At 48.5% G+C, this 9,787-nt stretch overlaps 1 protein-coding gene across 5 annotated transcripts in view; it reads right to left on the bottom strand.

Annotated features, from left to right (window-relative positions):
• LOC109974624 (RNA binding protein fox-1 homolog 2-like) overlaps positions 1-9,787 on the bottom strand; it is a 44,189-nt gene that overhangs the window by 5,104 nt on the left and 29,298 nt on the right. For 4 of the 5 annotated variants that reach the window (XM_020624924.1, XM_020624923.1, XM_020624920.1 and 1 more), the window contains 3 exons: positions 1,659-1,746; positions 245-301; positions 24-65 (listed from right to left, as the gene is read on the bottom strand). In XM_020624924.1, the coding sequence (XP_020480580.1) occupies positions 24-65; positions 245-301; positions 1,659-1,746 (187 nt within the window). The remainder of the gene's footprint in view (positions 1-23; positions 66-244; positions 302-1,658; positions 1,747-9,787) is intronic. The other variant, XM_020624921.1, reaches the window with a different exon arrangement.

The raw sequence follows: 9,787 nt of genomic DNA, 5'->3' as shown, positions 1-9,787 counted from the left end.
AAACGCTGCTGCTGCTGCTGTTGTGGCTGCTGCTGCTGCTGCTGAGGGGTAGGGAAACCCTGGGACTGGAGGAGGAGGAGGGAAGAGAGGGTGAGGAAACAGGTGGAGCACAGGAGCCACAGTGTAGAAGAAAACGGAATAATCCAACCATTGAAAGTGTCTGTGTTCATGTCGTTTAAGGTTAAATTATATTAGTTGTAAGAAGTCTTCTGATGTGGGCAAAGGAGACGGAGCGTGGCCTCACCAGCGTAGAGCTCTGGTCCATACACGGCCCCCACCATAGGACTCAGCTTCCACCCTGCTGATGGTCACACAGAGAAGGAGGGACAGTTTAACACACCGCAGCATGGTGGTTCGCTAAACCTTCTCCACCGGCCTTCAGTCTGGTGTTACTGTTCATGGGTCACCGGATACGTAAAGACCAGTTTTACGGATGAATGTGTGATAAGGAGACACCAGAGAAGTCGAGCGCTTCTTTAAAAAATGTTTCTGCTTCAGGCTGTTGTCATAAGACGGCTCCTGTGCAAGACAAGCTTTACTGCAGGAGCAATGGAGACAAGGAGCACAGACCCTGAGCGTAGGGTGGTGGGCGCCATCTTGTAAACAGATGGTACAAATGAGCACAGCTGTAACAGGAATGCTGGATGACCTGAGCAGAGTCAACAAACGGTCTGGTCTAATTGCTGGCTGCACACAACAAGCTCTTTAGTGAAACAAGACACAGCAGCTGCTGCTCCAACTTACATTTATATCGAACTAGTGTACGTGGACGGGTCTGAGGCTTCAGGTTTACTGCACACCAGCTATGTGACCTACAGTTTTGTATTACACTAAAGCCTGATTTATGCTTCTACGCTGAATCTACACACGTGGCTGAAGCCATTATTAGCATTCATACTTGTGCACCAGTGTGCCGGCGTAGCGCTGCAATCGCGCAGCCAAACCGCTGGGTGGTGGTGGTGTGGTTTCTGTGCCACTGCGTTTCAGTTTCTTAGGCAAACCACACCCACTGGCGACTGAAACTGAGTAACTGGTGTTGGAGGCAACAGGTTTTGAGCAGCAGTTACTTTTACTGAAATTACTGCAACGCAAAAAGGAGAAGAGGAAGGAGAAGAGAAGGAGGGCACGTTTTCTGTGCAGGTGCAGCCACTATGAGACGTGGACGACCAACGCCGTGCAACCGATCACGGATCGCCCTGATGTGCAGTTACATTTCTGGGGAAGTGCATAAATAAAAAAAAAATCATAAATCAATCTGAAGACGAAATACGGTTGTTTTTAAGTTAACATTCAATGAGTTATAAAGAAATTGCACAGTGTTCACAACTGCAATAATCCTATAGTTGAATCCACATAAAATAAGTGTTCACTTCAGGGCTCATCTCAACAAACTGCTTATTTCATCCAAATCAAATCAAATCAAATGCACAGAGGGGGCTGATTCTCAAAGCCACCTTTGTCAGGACACCTCGGTCTGGCTCCTTTTATTCCTGCAGACTGTTGAGCTGACATCATGCCTGGTAGGTGGAAGCTAAAATAATAGGACTAAAATAAACTGGTCCGCTGAAGGCCGTGCACACTGTGGCCTGCAGCAGAGCGCACAGTTAGGGACCATTAGGCCACAGCTCATTGTTAGTGTGAGTCAGTGCAGTCGTTACCATAAGGCAGGGTGGTGAGAGCCTCTCCGTTAGGGTAGGGGCTGACCATTTTCTTGTTAGTCATCACCCTGGCGGTGGCGTTATTCACCTGGGGATGGAGGAGCAAACGGTCAAACAACAACACAGGAAACTAAGGCAGCACTGATTCTTACATCACAGGGCCAAGGCTGACATACATGTAGGGCTTTATTCGACACGGCTGTTGTGATGCTGGGACCTGTGTGTGTCTGCAGCTCGCTTTGAATCAATAAAACACACTCGGCCGTGCCTTACAGCTCACTGCTGGCCCACTGACAACATGGATGGGACAGTGTGGTGGTGTATTCTGTTGGTGTCGTGTTTGAAATCCATACTCGTCCGATAAATCTACGTCTGCACAATGACAGACGATCAAACCTAAGTGAGAGTCGCTGGTGACACACTGTACGCACCCAGCTGAACTCTTTCACTGGTGTGTGTGTGTGTGTGTGTGTGTGTGTGTGTGTGTGTGTGTGTGTGTGTTCATGCTGGTGTCCGTGTTTCTGTGTGTGTGCGTGGACTGTTAAACACGCAGACGTTGCCTCCAGTCTTAATGGGTTAAGGGGTTTTAATGGGGTTTTTAGTCGTCATGCAATTAAAAGGTGAGTTCTGATGATGGTTGCCGTGGGCAACGCTGGTTATGCTGCTGTGACTACACAGAGAGGTCAGGACACAGCACAGGAAACGGAGCCTTCTTTTGTTTTGGCATGCACAGGTGACAGTGCTGTGGACTTCTGAGATGCGTGTGCATGTTCGCTATGTGCTGGCCAACCTTTCAGTCTAATGCTGAGGCCTTTCAATCCAAGATGGCTGATAATCTCCTCTCTGAGCTTCAAAGGCTCATTCTCCAGTCCCTTGATCTATCCTCATCTTCCTTTGATGGGCTTTAAGAGGAGGAGATTGTAGCTCTGTAATAACCCACACTGCCCCAGTGTGCTGCTGAAGCCGTGTTGTAAGCTAAAGATTAATGACCTTTTGGCTGGATGGGGGGAAGAGGGTGTGTGTGTGAGAGAGAGAGAGAGAGAGAGAGAGACAAAGATGGGGAGAGACTGAAGAACGACGCTGGAGTGCGTGCACGCTGCACTCCCATTTAGCAGACCATTAAGGCCTGGGCTGCATCGCCTCAGTGAGTCATGTTCTTTATCTGTCAAGCTTCATTCAAATGGAAATGAGCTTTAACTCATTTTCCCTCATTGCAAATGACAAGGTCAGTGGAAAATGATTCAATTAGCCAACCCGGCTAGCTATGTGACGCGACTGTCCGCGGGTGTGTCACATTTTGAAATGTAAACTGAGTTAATCAACTACATTAACATCAGCTTTTTATCTTTGTGCACCGGTGAGATTTGCGGGACGCGTCGTGCCGACTAGTAACACTTCCTGACATCGAGGACGTTAGCCTCAGCTACTTTGTCCAGTAAATGTACATGTGTTTGTGTCATGAGCAGTTAATGGAACTGGGTAAACTGGTGGTTGACAGGAAGACATGCAAATCAACAGAGACCAATATGGAAGGCACATCTCTCAGAGTTAATGATTAAGAAAACATTCAGCCTCTCTCATCCCACTTTTGCCCTCCCAGTCACATTTCCATATGAAACCAAACAGGTGGGGTTTATAGACCTACAAGTAGATAGCTCAAAATAACAAGGGAGAGAAAGAGAGGGTGCAAAAACATTTGTCTGACAAAATCAACAATCATATGTCGCAGAAATTACACACAGCCAGATGTGGGTGCATCACATGACCAAGAGTGAGCAATAAACAAAGTAAAAGAAAGAAATAAAGAAATCAGCAAGCATCGGATGCAGCATAGAGACCACTCAGAACGACCGCAGCACTCCCACATCGAACACATACGAGACAGAGGTGTGACGGGGACGTTAGGGGGAAGGGATGCGGGTCAGGAGAGACGGAGCCGGTCCACACACAAACACAGGAGAACGCAAAGGGGGTGAAGAGAAAGAGAAATCAAGGGAGAAAGTTTACATCAGCAACAACGAAAAAGTACAGTTTAGAGCAAAACGTAAACAACAAGGTGCATCATTCAAATAAAGCAATTAGATTTGGTGACCATTCTCCTACAAATCTCATTATGTGGTGGGTTGGGAAACAGAGCACCAAAGGATGGAGAGAGGGGGGGAGAGAGCAGTCCTCATTCCCAAAAAAGGAGAGAAATCAAATAAACACGAGACACTATGCCAGGCATTAGAACTGCGTACCACAAACTGGGACCAGTACACTACGACTACAACTACCACAACTACTAATACACAGACAGTCCACTACAAGAAAACCAAACCAAAAGAGAAACACAAAAAGGCAGCAGAATAGAGACCCAAACACACACCGAGGTAAACCCCAGGTCGGTTTAGCGATGCATGTGGTCACACAGCTCTGGCTGATCTGATCAATGAGCAGCTGCTCCTAAGTACAAACGCAGCCTGGCGCCGACTCGATTAGAACAGGCTGCACCACACAAGCGGCTCCTCTCCCACGGGTTTAAACATGCAGCCTGACTCGGTAAATCACCGAGGTATCAGTAATGGATTTATGAAACGCTGCTGTGGAGTAGCAACAGCTCCAGTTCAATTTGTACTGGCAAGACAGAAAAAGTGCATGAGTCTAGGTGTGCACTTCTGGACGGTCTCCCTCTTGGCAGCGAAGACAGACTTGAGTGTCATGGCGTCCATTAACAGTCTGCAGCACAGCGTGCCAGGACGCCGGCTGAGCACGTGTTCAACATTTCTAAAGTAGACCCGTTAAAGAGCGAGCGCCTGCACGCTCACTCCAAGCCAGAGGTTTATTCTGTGTAAAACCCGCTCTGCGTGGTTACTGGTTCCAAACACAGTACCTCAAACTGACTGGGTCTCAGAATCATAACAAATACCACAGGAATACATCTTAACTTGTATCTTTAAGGATCAGTAGACTCGACTCGTGGGCCCGACCGTCCTCCCAATAATACACCCAACAGTTCAAACTGTGTATTTTTGGACGGGACACTCGGGGAAGTAAACCCCCGCCAAAACATCGGAGGGTGCTCGAAGTGTGGTTGGTGCACCCTCCGATGTTTTGGCGGGGGGTTACTTCCACAGACATTTTAAAAATGTTTCAGTGTGTTAATAGAACAAGGATGATTTATTAAATATCAAATCTCTGGGTTTTGAAGGGTGAAACTAAAAATTAGCTCAAAGCCTGACCAGCTGGCTGATGTCTGACAGAGTCCACGATGCTACAAGCAGGCAGCTCGATGACGTAAAGGGATTCAAACCCAGCGCAGCGTTACCCGCCCTGCAGCTCGGGGTCTGCATTCACGCAAAGCAGCTGCAGGCAGCGACAGGGAGCAAAGCTTCATGTCATCTCTGTTGATTTTTATTAATCGAGTAGTGGAAGTCTGTTTGCGCTGAGTCCAGCCGAGCATTAATCGGATGGACTGTGGACAGCCGTGCTGTTGCACAGAGGAGGGTGATTACATTCGGTCATTCCCAGTGAGGTGTTAATGACATGGTGGGGGGGCGGGCATGTGGAGAGGATATTACTGCTGAAAGAGCCAATCTGTTGAAAGATGCTGCGTCCGTCTGTCTGTGTGTCCCTGATACTGTGCGGTGCACTGTAACATTACATAACGCCAGCAGCTCTGTGGGCCGTCACGCTGCGTGGGCCCGTGCTTCTCACATTTTAACAGAAATGCAACTGTACATGTAGTTTGTCTAATGCCCATTTCAGGTGGGGTGGGAAGGGGATCAGTTCAGTGATAGATGTTTGTACACAACTTACCGTTGCCGTAGAAACAGCGAGTGGTTACCGTGGAGACTGACAACAACACACAGAAGTCGTCAGGGAAACAGAAAAAATATAATAAATAAAGGAACAAATTATCCTCGTAACAAAAGAAACCTAAATGCCCCCTCCCTCTTTATGCCCCCTCCCTCTTTTTGCCCCACGTGAAATACAAACCAGTGTTACAGCTCAGAATGTACGAGTTAGAGGACAGAGGAAGAAAAGGAGGAGAGGATGCTACACAGAGCTCCCAGTGGCAGGCAGGTAGGTGCTAAGAGACTCTAAGAGCGTCTGGAGACACGGGGCAGCCTCGCCGTGACCCCGAAACCTAGCCTACTGAACGTACAGTGGAGTTAGAGACTAAACTGCAGCAGGCTGGAACACCTCCACGGAGAAGTCAGAAGAGCAGATACAAACGCACACCACCCTCCATCATAAGAGCAAAAGGCTGCTTTAATGCGGTCTACTCCAGTCAAAAGGACAGGCGGAGGTATTTTGGTTAAATGTAGCGAGAAATGACTCATTCCTGTTGGGCCACAAGAGGAGGGCGGCTATAACGTCCAGTGCTTTCACCAGTCACCACAGAAGAGCATAGTGAAGGACAGTCAAACGGCAGACACACAACCCAACACAAAACAGATGACAAATGGAAAAACAGATTCAATTCAAAATGATGGGATAAGGGAGAGGAAGAACGGAGCCGACACAAAGAAGGAGGGAAAGGGTTGGAAAGGACAAAGTGCAAACTGTCTTTCCCCTTTTCTTTCAACCGTCTCCACATTTTCACACACACGTTTCATTCATTAATCTTTTCAGAGGCAAATCATGCAGGTACAGAACGTTCTGGTCCCAAATCCAACTGGAGGTGGGGTGGGGGCATCTAGGAAACGGGGACACAAGGTAATCCTCCACCTCAGGCCAATTAAGGATCCAAATCAAGTTTGTGCTCAGGTCGAAATCTCACAGCAGGAAAAGAGCAACTGAATAAAATCATCCCAACTGTTCCCAGTGTTTATGGAGGTGAGCCGAGGACCAGCTGTGTCCCGTAGCAGAGCAGGCTGTGAGCGCACATGGTTAGGCATGCAGAACCATCCTGTTCCCCACACACATCCATGCAGCGATGACGGCGTGACTGCAGCCTCCCCCCTCCGGCATGCACACACACACTCCCCTCATCTACTCTGCGCTGTTGCGTTCACGTCGACTAAAACTCTGCGCTGCAGAGGAGCCGGCACCGATCGACCACAAACACACAACTTCAGAGCAGCAGTCGGTGAACGGGAGCCTTGGCGGTCTCCGTCTGTAGACACCTTCACCTGGACAGTTCATTTCACCAGCCGACATCTCACTGAGTTACATATTTCCTTTAACTCCCCAAATGAGAAACAGATTAGGAAGATCCAAAGTGCTTACCGTGGATAAAAGCAGTACTGTTGTGTGTGTGACCTGCCTGCACTTGTCATTGTGTGATCAAAGTTAGTAGCAGCGCACATGAGACCACGCAGGGACCCCAGTGCACTTCCTGTACAGCCAGGTACTGAGGCGGAACAAAAGCCATAGGTGACTACACACATGTGCCTGCGGTTTGGAGAGATGTTCCGTCATGCTTTTCGCAGGGCGTCCTACAACGTCTACAACGTCTACAAAGCCCTTTTCAGACATGCAGCGCAACCGTGTGTGTGAGAACGCAAACTCCTGAGTCGGTCGGCCCGGACGCTAAACAGTATTTACTCCGTCAGCCATCTAGTCCAAAGTCTGCATAAAGTCCGAGCGAGCCGATGTGTGAACGGAGCGGGTCATAGTCAGGAGAATTCACAGTGGGCTAGTGCACGTGCTGGAATGTGGATGAATACAAACATCTGAAGGTGACACTACCCGATGTGCACGGGAGGCAGTTCCCCGGTCAGCCTGCCACAACCACTCAGGAAGCAGCTGTATTTCACACGTGCACAAATCGGGTCATTTAGTAAGAAGACGCCATGTCTGACTGGATTAGGGAACGTTGGTCGTTAAAGGCCGACACCAGAATCACCAGATAAATTCAGGGAACGACAAGAGACTGTTTGACCAAAGTCCAAACTGGCTGTGTGACGACATCCTGCCCCGCCCCCTGCTCGCTCTGCTTATTTATCCAGGTGTTTAGCACTGGCACAGACTAGGGCATCTGTGTGCCCGTCTACTATGTTATTGAGATTTTTATGTGGTGATTTGCCTTTTTCTTTTGTGTTTACTTTGTTTTGTGTTACTTGTCTCTTGTTCCAGTTTTATTCTTATTTTATTCTGCTACGAAGCACTTTGTGAGCTAGCTTTAGAAAACTGCTACATAAATAAACCTCTGCTCGCTTACCCAGCTGGTGAGAATGTGCCCGGCACAGACTATCTCCCGTTGTGCGCTACGTGTGTGAAACTCTGGACAACGTCCGGGCTGGATTCTGCAGACAGTGTCCAGAGTTCAGTTAGTACCCGTGGCAGACAGATGTTATGACTGATGGATGGGTGGAGATGCACTGAGGTGTGTGTATGTTTGTGACTGCTACTAAGAAACAGTGTCACACCCCTCTATATATAAAAGCAATGGTGATGAGATGGGCTCATAGAGAAGCGGGTACAGACAAAGGGAGCTGTCGCTGGGCCACTGACATGGGAACACTGGGAGTGCACAGGAAACTGACTCCTTCAAAGTGCAGAGTTTCACTCCAGATAAAGAGAAGTACAGTGTAACTTTAAGCACAACAATTCTTTCTATTCAACTTATACATGCACACTATGGGCAGCTAAGCTACGACAGAACGACTAACCAACTCCCACTGACATGCACCAAGAAGAAAGGTCTTTTCACACTGGAGGTGTATTTTTCATACGTTTTTTTTTTAAAGCACGTCAATAATAATTACGACAGAATATCGCCAGCCACTATTCTGGGTCGATTGGGTTTAATTGCTCCTTTGCCTCTTCACGTCCTGTGGCAGCAAGAGCCACTCAAATTGCCCCCGACATCGTGAAGTAGGTGAACAAGCAAAATAAGATCCCATCACCAACTAACTCCACAAAAGAGCCGCCCAGGAGAAACATGCAGGAAACCGCATCCAGCTGCCTCAGTCTGGCCACGCCTCCATCATCAACTAAACTCATGCTAGTGAGTCAGACACAGTAACAGTACAATATCTAACAGAGGTCGACCGTAGGCCTGTATTTCAGAGTTTCTGAAGCATCTGTTACAGCAGCAACATTGACAAGGAAGGAGGACTGCCAGAGAGCATCGCCTCAAATAGAAATGTCCGGCTCCTTCTCCTCACTCCAAAGAATGTCTAAACACAAACCCACAGTGCGTCCTGCGCTGGCCTTTCTTCAAGCCCATGCACCATAAACGGACAAGGAGACACACTGGACGGACTCCAGCTGCTGGCCCACCATGCAGCCGATGACCTGATACAGCCCAGCACCTCCACTGGAGACAACAGACTACATGCAAAGTGACAACTGAAGACACAAACAAACTGCTCGCTGATTAAGAGGAGCAACTGCTGTCATGCAAAACTTGGATGAAACACAGAATTGGGTTAAAGAAACACCAGGGACAACACGATCTGCTGCCTGATGCTGGGTGAAGTGGCTCCATCAGATTCCATTCAGCTTGCTGACTGACTGATGGCGGAGGAGGGAGCGTGCTGAACCAGTGGATGCAGGTGACTGTCTTTCATCGTCAGCCACACTGCAGCAGAACTGAGAACACAGAACTAGAAAGGGTCCAGATAGCCTCATCTGTCATGCAGGAGCTGACTCACACACACACACCCACCACGAGGAAATCACCACAGTAAGCCCATGCAGAGATCCTGGCTTACGTGGCTCAAGAGATCCAACAACTGGCCGATCGAAACCCCGGTTAAAATAAAGAAGAAAAACTGCTTTCAAAAACTCAGCACATGCTTCAGTTACAAACAGAAACAATATTTCACAAATTCAAAACAAAGAACCTGAACACACAAAAATCATATTTCAGCTCAGTGGTGAGAGTCCAGACGTCCACAAAGTGAGCATGCGTCAGTGTTGCTGTGATTCCCATCATGCCGCCGTCGCACCAGGAGCCATAAGCTTGTCACAACCACTTAGTCGCAGCATCGGCCGAGGGGAACGCAGAAGGATTTCTACACTAGGGGAGAAAATGAGAGCATCTGACAGCGATCTGCCATGCATCATCCTTATACTGCGTCCCCCTCGCGCCCCGCGGTGCCAGCCGCACAAACATCATTCCAACTGTTGCAGGAGAAGATGCAACATCGGTGCGGCTACAGGTTGTGCATCGGTGGAAAAAACAGTGACGAGGC

The sequence above is a fragment of the Monopterus albus genome, unplaced genomic scaffold (assembly GCF_001952655.1).
Source record: "Monopterus albus unplaced genomic scaffold, M_albus_1.0 scaffold342.1, whole genome shotgun sequence".
Classification (NCBI taxonomy): Eukaryota; Metazoa; Chordata; class Actinopteri; order Synbranchiformes; family Synbranchidae; genus Monopterus; species Monopterus albus.
This window is presented reverse-complemented; position numbering and strand designations above follow the sequence as displayed.